At 37.3% G+C, this 27209-nt stretch overlaps 1 protein-coding gene across 1 annotated transcript; it reads left to right on the plus strand.

Moving 5' to 3' along the window:
• The first annotated feature begins 20 nt into the window (after positions 1–20).
• ogdhl (oxoglutarate dehydrogenase L) lies at positions 21–27033 on the plus strand. Its single transcript, XM_053502971.1, has 23 exons — positions 21–244; positions 5751–5920; positions 6100–6270; positions 7159–7261; positions 8570–8685; positions 9872–10026; positions 11195–11341; positions 11427–11517; positions 11611–11790; positions 15521–15649; positions 16327–16506; positions 16736–16888; positions 17578–17680; positions 17780–17908; positions 18589–18739; positions 20208–20335; positions 21258–21436; positions 22640–22711; positions 23634–23759; positions 24249–24321; positions 24430–24593; positions 25793–25947; positions 26163–27033. The coding sequence occupies exons 2-23, from the start codon at positions 5762–5764 to the stop codon at positions 26284–26286; spliced, it is 2988 nt and encodes a 995-aa protein (XP_053358946.1). The 5' UTR covers positions 21–244; positions 5751–5761; the 3' UTR covers positions 26287–27033.
• Positions 27034–27209: the final 176 nt, after the last annotated feature.

The following is a 27209-nucleotide window of genomic DNA, read 5'->3' on the forward strand; positions in this document are numbered from 1 at the left end:
ACCTGATTAACTGACTGCGTGTCCCACTTTGCTGAGCTCTTCCTCCCTTCAGCCCGTTCCCACAGCGTCCTTAGTCACAAGTAAGCGCGGCTTGACGCGCAGGCCTGTCTTTCTGTCCTTCCTGTCTTTTTGTCCGTTGCGCTAATTTGACATTGCGGGATTAACGACACCGCCTCGACTCAGACAGCAACGCGCTCCAAGTCGGTGCAGAAACGGACCGTAATCCTTCGCACTGCCTTCCGAGGTGACGTTTCTCTTTCTATACTTGGCTAAAAGGAGAATGTGTGTAGTGTAAACCGCATTGCAGAGTCTGTTAGCGCTGTCTGTTTGTGTTTCTGTAAAAACCGTCCAGACCAGATGCAGTCAAACTCGACCCCGGATAATACAATGGTTTTCGGTGTCCTTCATAACCTGGCAGTGTGTCTCCCTCACGGTACACGACAGTGGAGGGATATTCCAGTGCGCTGATAAACTAAACAATACGTAATTCATTTATCTGTACAAAGAGGCGAGGATAAAGTCTTCTACTCGTATCCTAATAAAGTACAGCAGTGAGGGGGGTTAACATTAGCATTAGTAAGATAAACCTTTACAGATAAATATGGATTTTTTTTTTTTCAAATTATTTTTATAAAGCACTAACAGCCTAGCTTAAAATGATGGGTTTATTTATCAGGCCCAAGATCAGTTTTTCTTAGTGTTTTTTAGACAAAAATAAGTAAGATTACACTGTTTACTGGCTCTCTGTATCGATAACTTTGCGAAAACAAACAAAACCCCTCAAATTTGAAGCCACACAGCCTGGGCCATGAACATGATCAGTACTGAAAGTCAGACAACATTACCTAACATCTTTCAGTCGCTTCCATCGAGGGTACCCACCGCAGACCATGCGGTCCACACACACCGTGGCACAAGTTTTACACTGAATGCCCTTACTGACACAACCCTCCCATTTAATCTGTACATGGGACCAGCACTGAACTCAGGCCTTCCACATGGCATGCGAGAAACCTACCACTGAACCACCAATGCCTCCTTACTGAATTGTAATCTTAAATCTAATTTAAACTAGCCTGTGTTGAAAAGGATTTATGTCATGTACAAGTAGTCAAATCCTGCCATCAGTATAGCATTTAGCATTTACCATATACACTGTTCAGTTATAACATTATGACCACCTTCCTAATATTGAATAAGTGCAAAACAGCCTTGCTGCATCAAGGCATGGACTCCACTAGATCTCTGAAGGTGTGCTGTGGTATCTGGCACCATGTCATTAGTAGCTGATCGATAAAGTCCTGTAAGTTGTTGAGTGAGGCATCCATGGAGCTCTATTGGATTGATATCTGGAGAATTTGGAATTTGTAGCTCATACCATTTGCAGTATAGCAGGGTGCATTAAAAGAGGTCTGCTGAAAGAGGTCACTGTGCTTAGGGAATATTATTTCCATGAATGGCGTATTTGGTCAACAACTACGTTTAGGTAGGTGGTACGTGTGCAAGTAACACCTAAAGCACATGAATGACAAGAAACAAAGGATCACATTGCCTCTACTGGCTTGCCTTCTTACCATAGTGCATCCTAGTGCCTTCTCTTCCCAAGTAAGTGATGCACATGCACTTAGTCATCTACATGAAAAGAAAATGTGATTAATCAAACCACGCCACCTTCCATTATTACTCCATGGTCCAATTGTGATGTTTATGTCCCAATTGCAGGAGCTATTTTTTGGTGGACATGGGTCAGCATGGGTACCCTGACCAGTCTGTGGCAACACACCCTCATATGCAACAAATTGCAACTGTTCTGGTACCTTTCAATTGAAACCAGCATGGACTTTTTCAGCAATTTAAGCAGCAGTAGCTGTTTTATTGGATTGGACTACACGCCAGTCTCCAGTTACCCTTGTGTGTCACAGATCCTTGGCCACCCTTGACCCTGTCGCTGGTTTCCAGTTTTTCTTACATGGACTAATTTTTTGGTAGGTTCTGACCACTGTAGATCGGGAACATTCCGCAAAATCTGCAATTATGGAGTTGCTCTGACCCATTCGTCTAGTTATAACAATTTGCTTGACAATGTTTGATGGTACACCCAGTAACCCAGTGTAAGGACCTATCCAATGACAGAAACTTAAGCCCAACAGATGTCAGATGTCATTGACTAATTTGCCTAGCAAAATAAAATAGCTTCTGACTAACATGTCAGACAAAAGTTATTTCTGATCTCCTAATTTAATTGGACAAATGACATTCCAAGAGTATTTATATTTATTGTAATAGCACTGTGACATTTCATTAATAGTATAGACAACTTGTCTTGTTTGCTGCAGATCAAATTCTAGATTTAAAGCCTAATTCTATTAATGGTTTGTTACACTAAAACCATTACTATACTTACTATGGGGTTTCAGTCACGCATTGCATTGCAACATGTATGTCAGGGTAGCTGTGTCTTTTTAGGGAGCTATTTTTGTTGATGAAGCAAAAATGTCTTTTCTGTTTTATTTTTATAGAGCTTTAAACAATGGTCATTGTGGCAAAGCAGCTTTACAGATTTAAAATTTAAATAAGTATGGAAATGATGTAATGTATGTATATCTCATGATCATTAGTTTGTACCTGATGAGCAAGCAGAGGGTGATGGTGGCAAAGAAAAACTCCCTGAGATGACAATAGGAAAAAACCAGACTTAGCAGGGAACCCATCCTCATTTGGGTGATAACAGTTTGATAATTTATAGCAGGGATTGATTAGTGGTCATACTGTGTGCTAGGGGGAGCGAGAGAGAAACAGATAGTTAGATATATAGCCTCATAGTGGAAAATATCAATGAATATTTATGGCAGAGTGCAAGCAGGGGCTCCGGCAGAAATATGATAGCATTACTAAAAGGAAAAGCCAGATAAAAAACACAGGCAAGGGTGCTTCCTGGAAAGTAAAACAACCAGTCACTTCACTGAGAACAAACCTGAGTGAGAGTTGGCGAAGACCGCATCCAAACATACAAGTTCACCTATGTCCATGAGTCCTCCAGATCTGCAACTTTACCTATGACAAATCTGTTAAAAGATTTGACTAAATAAACATGTTTTAAGCCCAGACATAAACACTGAACACATGGAACACTGAGGCCCGAACATAAATTGAAAGGCTATAACATAATCTTATGGCTTTGTAAGAAAACAGTTTACCCCTGCTACAGTTTTCATAGTATAATGTACTTAAATGACAGCAAATGCCGTCTGGATATGATAGTGTTGGTGCTCATATCTTCCGGTTTTAGTGAGGACTCTGGCTGCTGGAACTAACTGGAGCCTATTTATGCATCTAGTAGAACATCTCGACAGTAAGGTATTACAGTAGTCCAAACTGGAGGTAACAAAAACAGTAACTAGTTTAATCTGAATTATTTAATGACAATATATTCCCTAATAATAATGCCAAGGTCTTTTACTACTACACATGATGAAACAGAGCTATCCAGACTTATTGTGTGATCGGAAAGCTTACTTTCTGGCTACATATTGTCCTGGTATCAGCACGTTCATTTTATCAGAATTAAGTAGGAGGAAATTAATAGGTAGCCAGTGTCTTATGTCCTTCACAAGTTTCTCAACTTTGTTAAGCTAGTGTCTCTTATCTGTGTTTCATCAGCAAAACAGTGAATTAATTAAAAATAGTAATATTAATAGTATTAATAGAAAATAGCTATGAGCCTAAGACAGAACCCTGTGGAACACCAAACTTCACTTTAGTATACAAAGAATAGTCACCATTTACATCTGGGTCATTGACGGATAAGACTTTTTTTTTAAAAAAAAGCCTTAAAAAAGTCATCTGGGGCGACCGTAATATATCTCAGAATTCACATTTTTATGTATCATTAAGACTAGTTGAACTCATATCAGTAAGTAGAGAACTGATGAAAAAAGATAAACTTTAGTGCCCTTTCATTTTATGAAAACCATTATTTCACAAGTTTATTCTATAATATCAGAGTCTCCTTCATTATCCAGTTAAAATAAATGTTTATCCCTATAAAAGGAATGGAAAATGGCTGAATTTAGAAAAAAAAAAAAGATAAAATATACAAATAATTATACTTAAACAATTAACTCTATGTATATAATTGATGTATAGAATATGAAAACTACAAATATAGGACATATATCTATCATTTAACACATTTAGCAGTGGTCGCCCCACATGATACTCGGTCGCCCCATATGATGTTTTCAAGTATAACAGGCTAACAGTTAGCCTCAGAAACCAAACTAGCTTCTTCTAGTGACAAAGCACTATCAAATTTATCATCAAAATATAGATTTGTGGAAAAAAATTATAATTCACAGTTTTGGGGTGGCCCACATGATGACCAAAAGTGACTACGACATTACAGCAGTTAAAAAACAGCTTTTTCTTACTATATGAGAGAGACTGATTTACTATACAGTTGTTTCCAGGGGGTCTTCACTTGTGTCTGGCTGATGCAGTATCCCATCCTTGAGATGTTTTTTAAAATAAAGGTCCCAAAATTGTGGTTTGTTGATGGTCGCCCCGGATAAAATGGATAGAATCAACATAATTCGGACAACATTCGTTTGTATATCATGATAGAAATATATGAGCAAATGCTTTATAGTTTTGTCAATGGATGTAAAACTTGTTTAAAATTATGCCAACTAGGAAAAGAGATATATTTAAGTTGATTTAAAGTGTTTTTAAACCAGTTGTCCTAACTAAAGTCAAGGCCGGACGGTCGCCCCATATGGTGTTTTGGCACTTTGGATAGCAGAAAAATGATGAAAAACTTAAAAATTTGGAGAAGTTAGAGTGGTTTAGTAGGTAAAGAAGGTATAACAAGTAGATGACAAATTTTTATGTATTTTTTAGTTTTTTCTGCAAAATAAAACCCGGACAGAAAAAGGGGCGTCACGTCATTGACCCATCTACAAACTGTACAAATTATTCAAATAGGACTTGAGCCAGGAGAGAGCTATTTCTTTAACTCATATAGCATTTTCTAATCTATCAAGAAGAATAATATGATATATGGTGTCAAAAGCTGCCCTGAGGTCAGGAAAACAAATAAAATAATTGGCCATATTGTGTCTGAAATGTCAGTTACTCTATATTAATGTGTTGTACAGTGTAATAATCACAATCGCACTGTTGGACTAAAGGTCATGGTACTGTGCATGGTTAGGAGTGGAATAACCTGCCTTTATTATGTGTCAAAAATGTTTAAAATGAAAAAGGAGTACAATAATTGTAAAGGTGGAGCAAAGACCTGGTGATCGATGATTGGTTTTTGGGAAGATTAGCCTATGCAGTCTCAACTCAAAAGTCAGGCTTTATACACTGTAGATAAGTTGAATTAACCTGCTTTCACAATTAACATTTATAACAGTAGTGTTGTATGTTGGAGAGCTGTATCAAGACAGTGCAGGACCTACTGTAAAATATACTCAAAATGTAGTTAAGACAACTACAAGGCTCTTTTTTTTTGTATTTTAGACAGTTTTTTAGCTAATTGTGGCTGTGTAATAAGTGGGATCATGAAAACTCATGTCTGAAAACTCCTGCAAAATTACACCATCAATGAATTACCTTTGCAGGGTGTTTGTTTCTTGATCAGCTTTAATCATATTTGTTTACTTTTGTCCACCGAGCATGATAGACCATAAAGTTATTTAATAAAATGCATAACATTGTACTAATTTCCTTGGTTGATCCTGTCTCAGGCTGTGCAGACATGAATCGGTTTCGCTCCCTGGCCTCTATCAGGGGTCTTTGGATGAGGAGCCGATTGTGGGATTCTCACCGATGCTGTTCCTCTGAAAAGCCTGTCAGTACCAGCTATGTGGAAGAGATGTACTATGCCTGGCTTGAAGATCACAAAAACGTACATGAGGTGGAGTAACGATTTAAGATTTTAGCATGCCCTCCTATATATGTTCATGCGATGTTCAAAAGACCAAACCACTTCTCATCAGTTACCTTCAGGCTGTTATTTAAGTTATGTTCCAGGCAATATAAACCAAAAAAAACCTTCCTGCTTGAACAATTTTTTTGGTAATCTTTCTGACACAGTCCTGGGATGCCTATTTCCGGAATGCCCAGGGTAACAGTCAGGCTACAGAAGTGGGGGAGAATCGTCCATCTGCTCTTCTCCAGGGTCGAGCCATGTCCCAGACTCCTGCAATGTCTCAGAAAGTGGTGGAGGATCACTTAGCTGTCTATAACCTCATCAGAGCCTACCAGGTATAAAGCACCCAAATACTGTACCTATCAACAGACAATATGTAGAGTTACACCACTTTAAGATTAGATGTATGCACTGATTTTACATCAGTTAACCGTAACATAAGACGTAGGTCTTACTCAATATTTGGCTTTAGTTAAAGTCACGCAAACCCTTGCATTTGCAATACATTTTTCTGCTTTTAACACATCGATGTTAGGGACAAAAAGTTGATTGCTTTATATATCCCACTAACTTCCAGGCAGCTTTGTAGGGAGATATTCTAACTGTATCTACTCTGACAAGGGCCAGACTGTAATTGCTAGACGACAGGATCAGAACGACTCCAAAACTGCAGTTCTTGTGGAATGTTCCTGATGCTCAATGGTCAGGACCTACCAAAATGGTCCAAGGAAGGAAAACCAGTAAACCAGTGACAGGCTCATGAGCAGCCAAGGCTCTTTGATGCACATGGGGACCAAGGGCTGGCCCAGTTATTCAAGGCCAATGGAATAGCTAATGTAGTACAAATTGCTGAGAAGATTAATGCTTGTGACTATAGAAAGGTGTCAGAACACACGGATAATTATAAGATATAAAAATAAGGCGAACCTACACAATATTATGTGGGTGGTCATAATGTTATAATTAATCTGTGTATGTGGTGATGTTAATCAGATAATTAAAATTTGATCTTTTAGACACCAAAGTTAATTGTGTAAATCAACATCATTTAAGGTGATTACTTGTGATTAATTTATTAGTCTTAAGTTTGATCTCTTTTTAATAAAAGAAGCCAGTTAAATACTAAAAATTCTTCTAGTAAGTAAAAGTAAATAAACATGTCTTTAAGAATGTACTTTATGTAGCCAGTAGATTTTCACTTGTTGCAACTTTGTGACCTGCAGATCCGTGGTCACCATGTGGCGCAACTCGATCCTCTTGGCATCCTCACAGCCGATATTGATTCCTTTGTCCCCTCGGATTTAATAACAACAATTGACAAACTTGGTAGGACTTTTGCTCTATTGCTGTTAATGCTGAACAGAGTTTTACATAATAGTTTTTAACAGTTCCCTATTTTTAAGTAATTTCACTCATATTGATATTTGTGTACATCTTTATTCCTTGTGTCAGATAAACAGTCTTAATTAGCATATGAATCTGGGATGCAGTTCAAGAGAGATTTTCTGGCTCAGATACTTGCTTTTGGAAAGGGAAAAAGCATTGCTTAAGGGAAACGCTTGTGAATAATGTCAGATATGTTGAACTGTATATTGGCCAACCAGCTTTCATAGTACAGTATATGCATGTCTTAAATGTCTTTTGAGACTTTTGGAATATTTGCATTCAATTGACTATTGGTTCTGTTTCTTCTAATACTTTATTAATTATTTATTTACACCCCCCAAAAAAATTAAGTCAGATGTAATAAAAAGACACTCTACTTGTGATTTTGCTCTCTTTGTATTTTAATATATGGCTGAGATTTTTAACATAGGATTTGTAATATATTGTTCTTGGTGAATTGTATCGCGCTTACTGGAATAAGCATGTGAGATGTCGTTCATGTAGCTTAGCCTAGTAACATGCTAGCCTAAAGATTGCTTTTAGATTTCAGTCTGTTCAAAATTCATAGTGTTAGAGGGGGCTGGATTAGGCTAGAACTATGCCATAAACCAGAGAGCAGGTTCGAGTTAATGTTGTCTGAGCTAAAGGACCATAAATCTTCCCCTTTGCTCCTGTCATGCCCTATTTCTTCTAGTGCCAGCAAAATAAAAGGATGTAGCACATGCTCTCACAACAGATCGAAAAAAGAGAGTAATAGCCATTAAAGGGACTCCACAAAACATGCCCGGGTTTTTTTCTTTCATATATATGCCGCTTTGTATGTAACTATATTTTGCCATGCTGTTTTATGGAGCCTCTGCATACATAATGAAAGCAGATTTATACCCAGTCAGCTCTAGTTACAGTTATCTGATATAGGCCTGTATTCCAAGTATTATTTATCTGTATTGTGGCTTTAATTTAATCTTATCTATCTGTCATTTCTTTTGCTGTTGACTTGCTGAGCATCCCCAGCTCCCTGGCAAACCTCATCAGAGGGTTAGATGCAAGATATTCTGGTTACCTGCATTGCATGGTCTTTCATTATAATTTAGAAGGGCCTAATGAAAATAACCCTTAGCAAATAAGTTTCACTTAATATAATTTTTTTTTTCAGTTTTTAAGTTTTTAAGAGTTTTTCTCTAATCTTTAACAAGTGCCCCAACTGCTTCTGTATCATTAATTGTTTGCTAACACTGCTATCACCAGGCCTCTATGGTTTGGATGAATCTGATCTAGACAAGACATTCCAGTTACCATCAACAACATTTATTGGTGGTCAGGAGACTGTGCTTCCACTTAGGGAAATCATTCACAGACTTGAGGTAGGTGAAAGGTGTCGTACTATGTATGCATAACCATACAGTCACCTCCTAAAGTATTAGAACAGCAAGGCCAATTATTTTTGGTGTTGTTTTTACTATACAGGTACGCTCAACAGAGCGTACATATCAGAAGATCAGAAGATAAATCAGATGGTTTCAGATTAAAAAAAATTTAAGAGCACCTGTTGTTAAAAAATTAATAGCTCTAAATGTTTACTTTTGGTGTGAAGATCAAAGAGGTCTCTGTTGGAGATCATGGGAGAATATTTTGAGGCTGAGAAAAGAGGGAAAATCAATCAGAGCTGGAATGTCCTGAAAAAAAAAAAGTAACCACTGAGCAGACGTCGATCAGGTGGGGCAAATTAAACGTGGATTAAAGTACCACAATTTCACATTAGAATATAGAAAATGAGATAGAGATCATCCTCTACCAAAGTCATGAAAGGCCAAAGGGTGGAAAAAAGAAAGATACAACATACAAGCTCATCGGTCAAGCAGTGTCATTGCTTCGCCTTACATGGCTGCTTCTGGAACAGACTCAATAATCTTTATTGATGATAAAGCTCATGATGGTAGCAGCAGAACAAATTCAGAAGTCTACAGAAACATGCTGTCTGCCGCTTTACAGAGACATGCATCCAGTTTAATTGGAAGGAACTTTATTATGCAGCGAACCAGTGACCTTAAGAACACTACAAATACGACAAAGGATTTTATAAGTGGAAAACCTGTAATGTTTTAGATAAGCTGACTTAATCAATTGACCTTAAACCAACTCAGCCTGCGTTTGAGCTTCTGAAGAGGAGAGTGAAGGAAGAAACCCCAAAACAAACAAAGCCTGAAAGAAGCTGTGAAACATGTCTGAAAAAGCATCAGTGAAGCAGAATGCATTAGGCGGTGGAGTTTTGCCAGTTTCACGCAAGCAGTACATACAAGGTCAAGTAACATTAATGTAAAAAATTATTGCAAAATGTTATCAAGCTATTGTTCATTTTAACATACTCAAAGAATTATTTTATATTGCTATAATTTTTCTCACTTAACAAATAAGCAAACAAGAGATTTTGCCTTGCTATTCCAATACATGCAGAGGGGTTTCTGTTAGTTTTCAGCATTGCCACTGTTTTTGAGATCTCGCCAGATATACACTGAACTCCTAACTTCATTTTTGTGATGAATGTTACAGGCATCATACTGTGGTCATATTGGTGTGGAATTTATGTTTATTAACAATTTGGAGCAATGTCAATGGATCAGGCGAAAGTTTGAGAGTCCGAGCATCATGAAATTTACTGAAAGAGAAAAGAGGACCTTACTGGCAAGGCTGGTGCGCTCAACACGGTCAGTTTTCACTGAACAGTCATTGGAAGTATGTACTAGATTTACGCTGTGTATGTGTGTGTGTGCGCGCACATTACTACTGTATGCAAGAAAAGTTATTTTTATGATTTAACAAAACCAAAAAAATCCAAATCAAAATAGTATTTGGTGTGACCATCCTTCACCCTTTGCCTGCAAAACAGCATCAGTTCTTCTATATACACTTGCACACAGTTTTTGAAAGCTCTAAATGTTTACAGAAAAGATGTTCCAAAAACCTTGGGGAATTAACCAAAGATCTTCTGTGGATGTAGCCTGCCTCAAATCGTTCTGTCTCTTCATGTAATCCCAGACAGACTTAATGATGTTCAGAGCTCTTTGGGGGCCGAACCATCAAGTTCTTTCAGCTTTGAGGACACATTTAATCCTGACCAAAAATTCACTTGCAAAAATGCAGCCCCAAACATACAAGGAACCTGCACTATGACCCACACCTGCTTCACAGTTCCCTGCAGACACTTACTTCTGTACTGTACCTCAAACAACCTGCTTCCCTTGCTTCCTGCTACAGTCAAGTGTTTAAACTTTTCACTCATCAGTACAGAGAAACTGCTGCCATTTCATAATTTTGTGCATAGTTGAGTCGCTCAGTCTTGTATTCACATCGGAGGTACAGAATTCTTCCATAAAGCCCACTGGTTTCTGCCGGTTCTTTGTTGATGGCACCTGCTTAACATCTTCTAATGTCGAAGGCATTATGCAGACCTTGCTGGGGTAGTATAACTTATCTTGTATCTTGTTGCTGTGCTCAGTCTTGCCATGGTGTATGACTTCCACAACCTCATCTTAGTAACAGAAGTTGGCTGTTCCTCCTAGTTTTAAGCCTCCTACTGTACACTTCTGTTTTTGTTACTGTTATTAACTGTATAATAAATTGATGATCATTACTACCCACTTGGTATAATTTGTTAACTATACACCTGACTCTGATCCTAAAAAAATCTGTGACTTTGAGCAAGTGTAAGAATTGATGCTGGTTTAAAGGGGAGTCACACCCCGAATCATGTGTTAAACAGGGAAATCATCAAACTATGCTGTACTGTGATCTGTGTAATTTTCACTAGAAAAAAAAAGCTTTTATTTCTTCTACAGTAGCTTTAACTTGTGCTTGCTCTCAATGATGATACAGGTTTGAGGATTTTCTGGCACGCAAGTGGTCTTCAGAGAAGCGCTTTGGCTTAGAGGGCTGTGAGGTCCTCATCCCTGCTCTTAAAACGATCATTGACAAGTCTAGTGCAGCCGGCGTAGACAGTGTAATTATGGGCATGCCTCACAGGTATACCAACTTTCACATTATATATTTATATATATTAATTAAATTCATGAGCTTGTATCAAAAGCAATACATTTCTGTTGCACAGGGGTCGACTGAATGTCTTGGCCAATGTTGTCAGAAAAGATCTTGATCAGATTTTCTGCCAATTTGATCCAAAATTAGAGGCTGCAGAAGAGGTAAAATGTGACTTGCCTATTCACTGCCTCAACCGTTTATGCTCTTTTAGCATGGCAGATCTGAATGCCACATATTCACATGGTGTTTTCCAGGGCTCAGGGGATGTGAAGTATCATCTGGGAATGTACCATGAGCGGATCAACAGGGAGACGAATAAGAATATTACTCTGTCTCTTATGGCTAACCCGTCTCACCTGGAGGCAGTGGACCCAGTGGTGCAGGGCAAAACTAAAGCTGAGCAGTTCTACAGAGGAGACAATGAAGGGAAGAAGGTAAGCATGACATGGGCTCATTTCTAGATTTTATATATTTGAAGCAGAACACGTTAGATATCTCAGCATTAAATGCAGTCTGACAGTGACCAAAAAAATCAAGAGTTTTTCTGCCTATAACAAACTTTGACACCTCAACTTTAAGTAAATATTACTGTATTCGCCCCAAAATGTTTTTTTTTATCTTTTTAACATCTCATTGTTTAACAAAACATTATTAAAAAGTGTATGCTATCAATAAAAATGGGCAAAAAATATGTCATATTGCATGTCATATTTTGTTTTATATTTAATTTCGGGCAAAAAAGAGTATTTTTGCAGATTTTTTTTTGTTATGCACACACACACACACACACACACACACACACACACACACACACACATATATATACACATATATATGAAGTTTATGCAACATAGAAGTGACTAATCGTGCTTCCCTAAAAATTTTAAGTTGCTAACTTCAGCCGGTTTGGAGAGATGCTTTTATATGCGCAATTTTTTTTAAATGTGTTATTGATACTAACATTGGTATCTAGAAGCATATGACCTTCATTTTTTTTTCTTAAATTAAAGCAAAATTAAGGATTTTTCCCCTAAAAAACTGTAATGTCCATAACCATGTCAAATTTATATTGCAATATCTTAACAATTTTGCATTTTGGTATTATACACTTTTGATTTGACTTAAGATTTGAATTTAAAGAGGTTACAGACACTAAAAATAAAATTGTATTTAGCAAATGTGTTTCTTTTTATCTGATAAAAATATAAGTTTGTATGCATATTTACAAACTAACCATGGACTGGGATGTTAGAAGCATTAAATATTATGAAAAATAGTGTTATGATCTGAAAATTTACTTTTTCACCCACTGTAGGTGAGACCCTTTTTAGAACCAATATCATATTATGAACATTTATTCTAATTGAAATCATATTAAATAAATAAGTAGATGGTGCTTCTAAACTGTCTGTATTAATGAATTGTAAACATTTGGAGACGATCAGACTAGCTTTGAGATTAATACAAAAAAGGTAGAAAGTAAAATTCAGCAAACTCTGTAGTTTGTGAAGCTTAATAGAGTAGAAGAAATTCACAAATTAAAATAGTATTAAGACTCATGGTGGTCAATAAATTAAAAGCACATGTTTCTTTTTGGCAGGACACAAGTTCACCTGTTCCTGTTCACATGTATTACCTAGTTATCATTTTTGATTAGTCAATTAAGTGTACTTAGGTTATAACCTTTTTCAGTGTGACTTTAAAATACATGTACAAATTTGGTATATAAGTATAGTGCTAAAGTTGATGTTAACTTATTGTTTTAAAATACAGATTCCATTAAAGGACATAGAAATAGAACATTGTCCTTTAATGGAATCTATTGTGTATTTTGGGTAATTATTTTATGATAACCAGATACTATAGTGTGTGCACCAAGGACTAGTTCCACTATGCAGTTAATTTGCTAGTCCTTGTAGTTTTATTTTGCAGTTGGTTAGCTGATTCTAGTTTGGTGAGTCCAATAATTCACTTTAAACAGAAATATATTTTTTTATTATTTTTTTAATAAGCAACGCTGTGGAAAAGGATCTAACATTCTATTCCCCTGAAACCTTTTTAATTAGAGTACTCAAAGCAGTAGACACTCAACAGCAACATCTCCAACCACTCCTGAGGATTCTGTTAGCTAGGACGGGATGTCACCATGCCTATCAAATTGCCACTGCTTTTATTTGGCATAAAATCTGTATCTAAGATCTAGAGATCTGAGTACATTTGTCAGTGTATAGCTAGGTTGCACTCAATACTAAAAGCATTATTAAGAGCCAGAACTAGCCGATAATGTAGCTACTGTATTATATTTCAATACTATCCTCGGATGATACTGCACATACTGTATAAGAAAATGAAGAAAATATAAGAACTGAAGAAAATATAAAGCATTATTATAAAAATTAATTTAAAGAGTAAAGACAATTTATTCAATTTAGAGAATCTTGTCCTTTATTAAATGCTTAATAGTAAACAAGCGGCCTCATGCAGGAAATTTCTCTGACATTTTCCCTTAATTTTCTGTTCAGAGGAAAAAATAAGAGACATCAATGCGAGATGCACCAAATTTTTTTGGTCATCCCAATCTGCTCTTACACAGGTGAGCTGAATGATAAATCCCACTTGATCTTAATTTGGAGGATAAAAGGATAAGCATAGGATTAGCCTGTAAACAGCATAGGTAATGCCCAAAACGCCATACAAGTGCATGCAAATTGGGCATACTTGCAGAGATGCCAGAGGAAGAAGATGAAGAATCGAGGAAAAACTACAGCAATAGTGAAATAGAAGTACTTTAAATAAACTTAAATGTGTAATCTTGCACTTTATTAAAAAGTAGCAATGGCAAAAGATCAGTAATGCTTCTTGCATGAAGCCCAGTGTTAATGATAACATTAGCCAGTAGTGTTGCCATCTGTCCCAGTTCTTTTTCCCAGGACAGTCTTTTTTTTTCAGTTTGTCCCCAAAATATATTACATTTCCCAGGACATATAATGTTATGTTTTTTTTTTATATGGCTAATTTCATATAGAGCTATATTTTACATGTCTACATTGTGTTACTATAACACAAGCAATAAAGTGCTGGTTGCCATGACAATAAACATACAGTATGAAAACAACCGACTCTCAAAAAAATAAGTTTTCCATGCATTTTGTCTGTCAGTCGGTTATATAAAGTTTTTTTTACCTAGTTTGAAATGGCTAGCTGCCTCACAGGAAATTGTTGTAACTCACCTTCATAGTCATCCGTCTAGCTTGGTATGTTCATCTTTAATTTCTTTTCTTTTATTTCCTGTCAAGAGTGATCTTGTGAAGAAAGCCAAGTATTTCTTTTTTACAGCAAAATAAGTTGAGACTGGAAGAAAATCATTAAACTGGACAGTAGATGCAATGCTGAGTAACTGACATCATAGTATCTGGTGCAGACATAACATTCCATGAAGAGGCATTAGTATATTGGGCATTACCCTGGAGTGTTTGGAGTTGGTAGTGAAAAAAAGGATGCTACAGTGCCATTATGGAGAACACCTCACATCCCCTCCACAACCTACTGTACTAGCTAAACAATGAAACACTTTCAGTAATAGAATGCTTTAGCTCTGCTGTAACAAAGAAGGCCAAAGAAAGTATTTTCTGCCAAATGCGGTTAGACTTCGCAATATCTCTGCCCTGTTTCAGGAGAGGGATCTGCTTCTCTGACATCACTTTAAATAGGCTCATATACTGTACATTCTGTCATTTATTGCACTATGGCCACATCCTTTATTCATTTTATCTCTTTTATTAATATTTTAACTTCCTGGTTCATTCTCTCTATTACTATTTTACAATTACTGTACCTTTTCCTCACTGCAATTCTAGCTTGTTGCTTACTTGTGAACTGTTAAAACAATAAAATTTCCGTTTGTGATTAATAATGTAATATATCTAGGTATCTATTTAGCTATCTGTCTGTCTGTCTATTTAGTATCTGGTGCATATGCGATAACATGCCCTGAGCACCTTAGAATGCCCTGTAAAAAAAGAATGCCATTTTTTGGAGCTCTGTAAAATATTTGGTAAAATACTGCCAGTTAATAATTATTTCTTATTATTTCTTATTTTTTTGTGTGGATATGTTGTAAGACCAGTCTTAATTGATGCAAGTATTTAAGTTTTGATGTCTCAGGTGATGTCCATTCTCCTGCATGGTGATGCTGCGTTTGCTGGTCAAGGAATTGTCTATGAAACCTTCCATCTTAGTGAGCTTCCCTCATATACCACTCATGGCACCATTCATGTCGTTGTCAACAACCAGGTAAAAATCAAGCTTTGGATTTATACTGCCTGGCCAAAAAAAAGATGCGCACTTTAATATTTTGTTTGACTTAGATAACAGCATTTTTTCGCTTGATGTGTTGACCAATTCTTGTCTGAAAATGTTACTGTATGCTCCAAGAACCATTTTTAGATGGAATATGACCTTGCTTTAAGTTAAGAAAAAAAAATCTGTTGATAGCTTAACCTGGTCGTTCAGTATATTCAGCTGACTTAATTTTATTGCCACATGACTTTACTGAGCCTAGGCCTGGACAACTGAAGCAACCTCACATCATAACCCTGCCTCCAGAGGCTTAGACACTGGGCACAATGCATAATGGGTGATGTGAGTTAAGAAATGCTTTTACTTTTACAATTAAACATACATATACATATAGATTTTTTGAGTCATTTATGATTCGTGTTACTTTTTTTCCTTTGCCCAGTTGATGGTTCAGCACTGTCTTTCCAGATTTTAATAGATTTGAACCCAATTCCAGTACTTTCATTTTAAATCTTCTGAGTTGTTTAAATTTTTGGCCAGGCAGTGTGCATGTAATGTAAATGATTGTTATGATCTTCATAGCAAAAGGTTAAATTCAGCAGAAATTATGTATTGGTTGTTTAGATTAATCAAATTATTATTCATGTGACAAATAAATGATCTTATATCAGATTGGCTTCACCACTGATCCACGAATGGCGCGCTCCTCCCCTTACCCTACTGATGTGGCTCGGGTGGTAAACGCCCCCATTTTCCATGTCAACGCTGATGACCCTGAGGCTGTGATGTATGTGTGTAGCGTGGCTGCAGAATGGAGAAACAACTTTAACAAGGATGTAGTTATAGATCTGGTGAGCACTTAGCTCTACGCTCCTGACTTGAGGCCATCTGAGGGCTGGATAAGCAACTGAGATTTTTGTATTGAGTATTGTATCACATTCTTCCCACACACCTGTTGATAAGTTAATCTTTTTTTTAAGTAAAGTTAATGAAAATAATACAAAGAATAGTGTAAAGTGGGCTAAAAGCTACATGTTAATGATTATGATCAGAAATCCACAGTTGTTTTGTGTATTGCAGGTTTGTTACCGGCGCTTTGGCCACAATGAAATGGATGAACCCATGTTCACTCAACCTCTCATGTACAAGCAAATCCACAAGCAGGAGCATGTGCTCAAGAAATATGCAGACAAACTCACTTCTGAGGGAGTCGTTACTCTGCAGGAGTTTGAGGTTTGTCTCTTATGCCATGATGACAGAGCTGTAGTGTTTGACCAGTAATGATCGAAAATATATTATGTGAAATAAAATGGCAAATTTTTGTTTTGAATGTCCAACATATATGTGTAGCCAATAACAATTACAGTATGACAAAGCTGACCTCTTCTACTGGTGAATGAGTCAGTGATTAATATGTGTATTTTATATCCAGAACATGAGTATTACAGAGGCTGTTTTCATTTGTTGATTGTTGTGACGATTTTTTTTGTCTTGCTGATGCCACATTTGCATTCATTCGATGTTACTCAAATTCAGAGCATCCTACCCCCACTCTGTCTAAATCTACTATAGAAAACACAAAGCTTGAACCCAGCCATCCTTCCACTGGGCAAGGCTGACATTCTGTCTGGCCCAGCGACAGCTCGTTTTATTTACAAGCGCGTCGCTGTCACTCTCCGTTCACTGCCATAGCTCAGGGGAATACACTCGGGGAATAAATTGTGACTTACAGCTCACTGTTTCCTGTATTCCATAGCACCTAGGTGCCTTGTCTAATGAATCATTTGTCACAAATGTGTTAAGCACTTCTGTTTTGTTTTTTTTGTTGTGTGTGTGTTTTGATAAGGATGGTGGATGATGAGGGCAACATTTTGCACATGATTATATAGAAAAAATATAAAAATCCTGCTAACTGTTTACAGGAGGAAGTGGCTAAGTATGACAAAATTTGTGAAGAAGCATACACCAGTTCTAAAGATGAAAAGATACTCCACATCCGTCACTGGCTGGACTCACCGTGGCCAAGTACAATTTTTTCTTCTTTTTATCTTTACATCTATAAATAAGAAATACTTTGTAGCCAAATTGTGAGTTTAAAACATACTGAAATTATATTGTATTTAGATTTCTTCACAGATCAGGGGGAACCAAAGTGTATGAGCTATCCTCCCACAGGGCTCGCTGAGGATGTCCTGATGCACATCGGCCAGGCTGCCAGCTCTGTCCCTCAGCAAGACTTTACCATTCACAGTGGTGAGCCTCAGATGTTGTTCAATCTAACAGATTTTGTTGCATCTGTCTACTGTACCTGATTTGTTTCAGCCTTCACACACCAGTGCTGTGATAGTGTGGCTATGGACAATTAGCAAAGCTCACTGTGGCGCTGCTGTAGTCGTGCCTTGGTGCTTATAGGCTCTACACAGCTGTGATGCAGCTACACTCAGGGACCATTTAAACTAAACCAGCAAGCTTCAGCCTGACAGCTCTTAACACTTCTAAATCATCCTAACCACTGCTTCTTTATGACCTGCCCCTTACCACATCTTTTAAACACCAGTCGCTACATAAAGCCTCTTTGCTGCCTAAAACCTTTTCACCCATGAGCTCAATTTCTCTTTATGGTCTATGCATGACCTTCTAATATATTATATCGTGGACATTTTGAGCAAATACTTAATTTTATTCTTGTCTTTATTTTATGAAACAAATGCATATTGATGTCTAGCAAAAAGAATTGTTAAAAATGGTATTTTGCTAGATCTTGCATAATTAAAAAATGTGCTATTTGAACTATACATATGATTCTAAATCGATGTTTTAAAATAACTGTTTTTATCTTCTTCAGCAAAATAAATAGATTGTACCTGGATTCGTTATCTTTACTTTTCTCATTTTGTTTGGTCTCTAACATCTTTGCTTATGCCAAATCCCAGGAGTGTTGAGGATCTTGCGAGGCCGTGCTGACATGGTTAGTAAGCGTACAGTGGACTGGGCTCTTGGGGAGTACATGGCCTTTGGTTCCCTGTTGAAGGATGGTGTCCATGTGAGACTGAGTGGGCAAGATGTGGAGAGAGGAACCTTTAGGTGGGTGTACAGATACAGTGCACAAGCATCCTGATCCCACAGGACTTAAATCAGTTTACACTGAATTTGAGCTGTGCCAGAGAAACCTAATCGACATATTTGAGGCAAAACATTTTTCAGACTATACATTGGGCATATGGGACAAAAACATTTTGAACGTATCACACAAAAAGCGATCTATGATTGCATTTATCAGTTCCATCAGCATTGCAGGAAGAAACTCTCTGCCCTGCAGATTTCATTTAATATCTAAACAGTGACGGATGACGTCAGTTTGTCTTAGAGAAGTGTCCCCTGGGAAAGAAAGAGATGCCCATTGGGTGTTGTCACGGTACGGCTTCGGTTGGCGTTAAAAGAAACCTGTTTGACAACACCGCACAGCAGCACTACCTCACTTCCACACACTGCCAGTCCCAGAGACACTGCTAATCACAATTCCCTCACCTGCTTTTCACGCTTTATACTCGTCTTACGTTTAGATTTGTCATTTATAGCCTTCCAAATGAAATCTGTTTTATCTTCGTCTCAGGAAATACAGGTTTTTTAGAGAGGAAATGTAAGTGAGAGGTAGAAGCTGCTGTCTCACGAGCCTGTTTGTTGATGAGGATTGTCTGTGGGCTGATACATTCAGTCAATGCCACCTAACTTTCTTCAAGCCCTGGGGAGAGAACATATCACAGTTCCTTAGTCTAGCACTCCATTCTTTACCCAACATCTATGAGTAATTGATCCTTTGTGAAGGTGTTCACCTTGTTTAGTTCTCCTGACTGATGTAGCAGTCCAGTCGAACAAAATGGTGGTTAAAAAGATGTTCAGAGTTTAAATAAGCACAGCAAATAGACTTAAATTAGGATAAATTCCCTCCTACATTTTGCCTTGCTACAGGGTCCATTCAGATTATTTAAAGTTGTGAATTACCTGCTGCTTCTGTGATTCGTTCTTTTAGGAAAAATCAAGTGTTAAATGATCTCTGAAGATAAACTTTGGGTTAATGAAGACCTGTTATTTAACATTTGGCTAAGGCTTCTACAAAAGACAACAGTGTATGTGAAATCTTAGGAATTCTGTTTAGTTAAAGCTAAACAGCTCCTCTGCAGCCTCGGATATTCAGTAACTGCCTCAGTTTGAATCTAGCTGCTACTGTACATCATTACTGTGATGTTTTTAGAGATTGTCAGTGCTTGTCTCATTGTTTAGACTTTTATGGCAGATTTAAACAAAACATCCGACTGACCTAGCAAACCTTATCACATCAACTTTATTCCCACCTCCTTTCACTTCCTGTCTTTTGTCTCAGTTTTTTGAGTAACTCTGGACAGAAGATGAAACCACAGAAAAACGAAGGCATACTGTAGATTAAATTTCCCAGCTTTGTGACAGATACAAAAAAAAGTGCATACATTTTTATGCTTTTGTGTACATTTTTGCAGTAATGGATACCGAGATATTGACCACTTTGATCTTGCAGTCATCGCCACCATGTCCTGCATGACCAGGAAGTGGATAAGCGAGTTTGTGTTCCAATGAACCATCTATGGCAGAACCAAGCTCCTTACACAGTGTGTAACAGCTCCCTGTCTGAGTATGGAGTTTTAGGTAAGAAACCACTGTTCCTTATTATCACAGATGTCTGTGCTGTATAATCTAATGTAGCATGATCAGTGGAAAAGTGGAACATGGTTTCATCACAGTTTTTCTGTCACTTTACAAAATACTTTTTATAAACAGCCTAAAAAATCTCCTTTATAATGTGCAGAAAATTTCATTGTGATCAATCAAAGTGATGATACACAGGAGCAGTATTAAGTGTCCTACTTTTTCAATATTCACCCTATATACGTTTCTTGGCAAAAAAAGAAAGAAAGAAAAGATAAGATTTTGTTGGACCCCCTTTTCCTTTGATTACGGCATAATTTTAATAAGCTTCGTCCAAGGTCTGGACTGGCCAATCCATGTGTGAAAATGATATTTCATTCACCCTGGACAACTCTATTATAATTTGGGCCAATGAATCCTGGTATTGTTATTTTGCAATATGCCCATGCAATCAGGGAAGAAAAAAAATCTATTGATGGAAATACCTGGTCATTTAGTATGGTCAGCTGACTTCATTTTTTGTGCACATACTGTAACGTTGCTGAATCTAGACCTGACCAACAAAAGAAACCCCAGATTGTAATACTGAACCTATAGGCTTATACTGTACATTAGACACTAGGCATGATGGTTGCATTTCATCTACCTTTCCTCTTACAATGATGCACCCATCACTCTGAACAGGGTAAATCTAGACTGACCAGACCACATGACCTTTTCCCAATGCTCCCTTTATGCATTCTGATAATCTTACTAAATTCTAATGGTTTTTTAAACAATTTGATTAGTATATTCATGTATATTCATGTAGATTTGTATATTTAAACTACATTTTGATTTATATATAAAACACAATGGTCTGATACATTTATACAGTATGCTGTTTGCTTGCACCTAATGTATGTATTATGTGCTGGAATAGGTTTTGAGCTGGGTTTTGCTATGGCTAGTCCCAATGCCCTTGTGTGCTGGGAGGCTCAGTTTGGAGATTTCCACAACACGGCACAGTGTATCATAGACCAGTTCATCAGTCCAGGCCAGGCCAAATGGGTCAGAAACAATGGCATCGTCCTGCTGCTACCCCATGGCATGGAGGGAATGGTCAGCTCACTAAACTTTTATTAACTCTACACCAATCAGCCATACCATTAAAACCATTAACACTAACACTACCTACAGTAGGTTTTGGGTTCCACTTTTGCCACCGGTCCTTTGCGGCTTTGTTTTGCAGAGCCTCTGTGCGTGAGCTGCGATGTCTGTCACCAGGATGTTGGCAGCAGATCTTCTGTGTAATGTGAGGTGTGGGGTGAGCATTAGACTTGTTTGTTTGCTGCATCCCATGGGAGTGCAAATGGATTTGGATCTGTAGAGTCTGAAGACTGGGCTCTTGGGCTCATTGCTTGCCGGGCCCCGTGTCTGGTGGGCTATGGTGCACTGGGTGTTCTGGTGCCTTTCCATCATGGCCAGCAGTGACTTTTGTTTGCGATTTGTTATGCATTGGCCTTTCTGTGATATTTGACTGGACAAGCTGCCCTTTTAGTCCCTGTAGGCACGGGTGAGGCTTGGGTGCCCTGGATCCTGTCACCAGTTTACTTGTGTATAGTTAGTGATCATTGTTGTTCAGTTTACCTGGTGGTGGTGTTAATGTTACGGCTGATCGGTGTATTTCATCTGTATCGTAGTATACAATACAGCACTATATGACACATGCTAGTGTACAGGAACACAAATAAGAGTCATGTATAAAGGTTAATCTGCTCTCTGATTGGCATGCTGGTAATTTTCTTATAGTATATTTATATACATGGTTCTTTCAGCTTATATCTATGCATGTAAAGCTTTTATACATAAAACACATGTAATCATCAATGGCAGCTATGTAATATTATCATAGATTTCTTAAAGATTACTGCTGTGTGTTTTTCTCTGCTGTAAAAAATCAAGATACAGTCATGTACATTTCTTTACTGATGCACAACTACAATGATTCAATTGTTATTTTTATTTAATTAGGTGTAGGTTTCCAGTTATGTGCATCTTAATAAACTCCATTCTAACTGCTGAAGCAAACCTGTACCAGAGAACAAATTATCATGGCCTTGCTCCTTAACGTTTACTCTTTAAGGTGAAGTAATTGCATAAAGATCAATAGTGATGACTCAAGTTTGTCAGGGCCTTTGCAAATGAGGACATCATTCTTCAGCTTAGTGTGATGTGTGTGTGTGTGTGATGTGTGTGATGTGTGTGATGTGTGTGATGTGTGTGTGTGTGTGTGTGTGTGTGTGTGTGTGTGTGTGTTACTAGGGCCCAGAGCACTCGTCAGCAAGGCCTGAGCGTTTCTTGCAGATGAGTAAGGATGACCCTGATCGTTATCCGGTGAGTAGGTACTTTTGTAATGATCCTTTATTAGAGCCCATTTATTGCCCATTTGGTTAATGCTTAAAGAGACAATTATTAATGTCTTCCACCTTTCAGGTTTTTCATTTTCAGTGCAAAGGTCATTGAATGCCCTCTGAATATTAACTAGTTAAATATTTGTATTTGCTTACTGTATGTTTATCCTTTCTGATCAAACTGGGAACAAATTAATTTTCATAAAGCATGTTTAACATAAACTTTTGACTACACCTGTGGGGAAAAAAGCAGTGACAAAAAAACAAAAATCTGTTTTTTGTGTACTGATTTTAAGACAGGTTTAGAGTTATTGACTTGTTGAAAGATCCATCTATGACCAAATCTTTACCTCTAACAGGTTTGAGCTAAAATTTCCTGGTGCTTCATGAAAGAATTGTACATCTTTACAAATCCCTTGGACTACCAGCTGCAAAACAGTCCCAAATTATAAGCAGCTCCCATATTTATTTATTTATTTATTTATTCATTTAATACCAAAAACAAATTTTGGACTTACTGTATCTGACCACGATTGCAGCTGTAGTTGCAACAATGTTGATCAGACACTGCAGTTTGTCAGTTTCTTTTGTGCAACCAAACTTATAATAGAGCTCTTAGCTTATAGTTGATTATAAAAACATGATCAGGAATCATCTAATCTGCAACACTGCACCGTACAGGTATGTAACCTGTAACAAACATATTTTTTGTCAGACTGCCATAAAGATGACAACAATTTCATGCATTTTAAACTTACCTCTTTAAAAAACTACTTTAAATGAAAAATTATGTATGTAATGTATTTTTTTTAACAATGTATCAATTTTGCTTAGTCTCCAGAAGTGGCCTTATACCATGAATGACCTAAATTCATTCAGCTGTATTTTATTTACCTCTAATCAAGGAATTCCTTGGAGATTTCGAGGTCCAACAGCTTTATGAAAGTAACTGGATTGTGGTCAACTGCTCGACACCTGCTAACTATTTCCATGTGCTGAGAAGACAGATCTTATTACCATTTAGAAAGCCAGTAAGAATTATTTTATTTGTTTAATATATGTTGTATGCAAGTACTGTATTACTTAAATATTGATTCCCTAAGTCATAGAGCTTTGGCTTTTCATAGGCAATGACATGTAGTGCAGTTGTTATGTTTTTGGTGTAATAAAAACAAAAGAGATGAGAAGAATTCTGATGGGCATAAAACTTGTATCAGCACAAGTCGAAAGTTGCAGGATCCTTCCCACACTCATGGCTTTCCGCTACAGTAATTGTCTAAAGTGTTCCCCAGTTACAGATAAATACAGTGCTTTGTGGAGCATGAGAAAAGCTCTTCCTGAGCAAATTAAACAGGCTGTCTGGGGACACCACAGTCTGCTTTGTACAAAAGTTCTCTTAATTTATTGTTTTGGTTGGATTCACAGCTCAAAGGTTTATTTACAGCATAAATTCCTTAAAGTGACACTACTAAATGGTGTACTTCTCTTTTACTATGATTGACATCTTATTTTCTCCTCAGCTAATTATTTTCACTCCTAAGTCCTTACTAAGGCTCCCTGAGGCTCGCTCCAGTTTTGATGACATGACCCTAGGTACAGTATGAGAAAATATAAATGGGGATGTTGAGTGATCAGCCTTAATTTTTTTTTTAAGAAGGATCAAGCTTCTTGTTTAATTGATTGATTTTGTATTTTTTTTAGGAACTAAGTTCAAAAGAATCATACCAGATGAGGGCCCTGCATCTAAAACTCCAGAGACTGTGAAAAGGGTCATCTTCTGCACAGGCAAAGTCTACTATGAACTAGTGAAAGAGAGAAAACAACTCGGACTAAAGGACAGGATTGCAATTGTCCGAATGGAGCAGGTTAACTGCTAGCATTTCTAATGTGCAGTTGGAAATACAAATGATTAATTGAATTAATTATTTTAAACATTAAGATTGCGTCTTTACCATGGGTAAAAGTAGGCTGATAGAGTCTGGTGCCACTAAAAGAGTTGCAGTACTGGATAGAGCGGAGAGCGACTACCTGCCAAAACCCAGATTCAAAACCAGTCACTGAAGCACTTTCAGCAAGAAAACACACCTGATAACCTTATGTCATCTAAATACTTTGTCTCCATGGTAACTGCTTTTACGTAAGTCGCTCTGAATTGCCTCTGATCCGGCAGTGCTGTGTTTTGATCTTTCATTACTGGTTGTTAATGTGAGCGTGTGCTTCTGTCAGCACGCTGCTGCTGATATCCAGTGCTGTGGGGTTTTGGCAGGCAGACGTTTGTTGCAAAATCTCCCAAGTAAAATGTGTAGCAGCATAGTTCACAATATTCTGTTTTATTTCAACAAAACAGACAGCAGCTCAGACATTTGTGTTTGAGGTAATAGTCAGGGATTCTCTGTCAACAGTACGTGGCTGGAAATGCTCGTCAGTTTTTACTTTATAAACACAATGCCCATGAAAAGGTGTGTTTGATGTATTGTTCTGGAAAAAACAAGCCTTTAAAAAACAAAACAAGTAATGAGGATTTTTTTTAATAGTTTTGTTAATTTTTACATAGGCCTCTTAAATGTTCCTCCTTAAAACCCAAGCGGGACAGATACGTGCCAGCAACTCAGCATAGGTCAATGACGATTAAAAAAATTAATATGTTCTTATATAAAGGCCTCTCCGGTGTGTGATAATAGAGCGGCTTCATACGTCTAACTTGAGAAGGTCAGTGCACAGTTTGAGATTCAAGACTTTCATGGTTGCAATATAACAGGGGGGCACATTCTCCTTTTGTCATTTGTGATTTTCTTTAATTTTCTTTAATAGTTTTGAGGACACACATACCACTCCACACATACCACTCTGCTATAATATAATAGTCAAAAATTCTGTCAATTTGGCTGAATAAACACATTCCCAGAGCAATGCTCTAAAATCTAGTGGAAATCCTTCCCAGAATAGTGGAGGATATTATAACAGGTAGGGGGTTTAATGTTATGGGATGTTCAAAAAACTTTTTGCAATGTATGTATATAAAAACAGTAATCCTTCACTTTTGTTTTAATATCTCAATTGTCAGATTTCACCATTTCCATTCGACCTTATCAAGAAAGAGATTGAGACGTACAGCAATGCTGAGCTTGTATGGTGTCAGGAGGAGCATAAAAACATGGGCTATTATGACTACATAAGACCACGCTTTCTTAGTGCACTCTCCAACAGGAAACCTATTTGGTGAGTCTGGGCCTCCATAAACCAAAAAATGACCTTTGTGCTTTGGAATGAGCATTTTGAATTCTAAACATAAATCTTGGAAATTAAATGTAAGGTTTTTGTTTTGTAATTCAGTAAGAATACAGTGCTAAGTAAAGTATAAATGTGACAGTATAATATTAAAGTATATAAAAAAGCATCATTACCAAGTATTTTCACCCCCTCTTCTCTTTTAGGTACGTTGGCCGTGACCCTGCTGCAGCCACTGCCACAGGAAACAAATTTACACACCTGGCAGAGCTGAAGAAGTTCATGACCACTGCTTTTGATCTCAGTGCATTTCAGGGCAAGAGCTTTTAATGCTAATGAACTACTTACTCTAAATATTTGTTAGAACTGCTGCCATGGAGGCTCGCTCTCAAAGCACATTGTGTTCCTAGCAATAGCGTGATCCTGTGTGATTCAGGTTTTAGTTGTTGATGTTTTAGAAATTTGATATAGACTTAAGTCATATTTAAGAACTGTACACAGATACAGCAGTTAATAGAAAATAATATTAGAATGCATATGTGCACCAATCCTCGAATCACTTAGAGTAGAATATATCACAATGCTTTTGAACTCAGGTTATTCTCGACTACATAATTTTTTCCCCCATCTCTCATCACTTAGGGCCACACCTGACTGCATTTCGAGGCACTGAACAGATGGCATAGTGACAAGCAACAGTATTCTTTATAGCCGTCATAATATTCGTAGTTTCTTTTAAATCACGATTGTCCTTTTGGGACTATAAAGTATTATGATATAAAGTGTTTAAAAAACATGTTTAAAATACATGCCACTAAAATACAGAAAAACTGTCTACTTAAGCACTGGCAGGGTAAAAAAAAATATTGCCACTCGGATTCAAATAAGCAAACACTTAAGACACTTTGAAGGGATAATTATTGCAGGTGATAAACATGTTTCAGCTAATAAATGTTTTAATCCTTTCTGGTGCAGCAAATAAATGTTTTAACCCTACATGATGCAGTGGGTATCTTCTCATTTCTTAAACAACCATTTCGGAAGATGTATTCCATGGTGGTGGAAAAGATGTTTCAGTGTTTCACAAGGGTCAACCCTTTGATGACCTGCATCAAAGAAAGCAAACAACTAGGGAAATTAGTAAAATTATTGAAATTTCCAATGCATTAATAAAACCTCAAAGGGAAGAATGATTGTGATCAGGGGTGGCATGGTGATGAATTTGTATTAGAACTCAGAAGATTGGGATTAAA

This window comes from Clarias gariepinus, chromosome 8 (assembly GCF_024256425.1).
Source record: "Clarias gariepinus isolate MV-2021 ecotype Netherlands chromosome 8, CGAR_prim_01v2, whole genome shotgun sequence".
NCBI classification, from domain to species: domain Eukaryota; kingdom Metazoa; phylum Chordata; class Actinopteri; order Siluriformes; family Clariidae; genus Clarias; species Clarias gariepinus.

Excerpts from the sequence above, each read along its gene's own strand:
- ogdhl (XM_053502971.1), top strand. The coding sequence starts at position 5,762 with ATGAATCGGTTTCGCTCCCTGGCCTCTATCAGGGGTCTTTGGATGAGG. Across the intron at positions 7,262-8,569 it reads AACAACAATTGACAAACTTG|GCCTCTATGGTTTGGATGAA; the intron begins GTAGGACTTTTG and ends TGCTATCACCAG. Across the intron at positions 11,791-15,520 it reads GAGACAATGAAGGGAAGAAG|GTGATGTCCATTCTCCTGCA; the intron begins GTAAGCATGACA and ends TTGATGTCTCAG.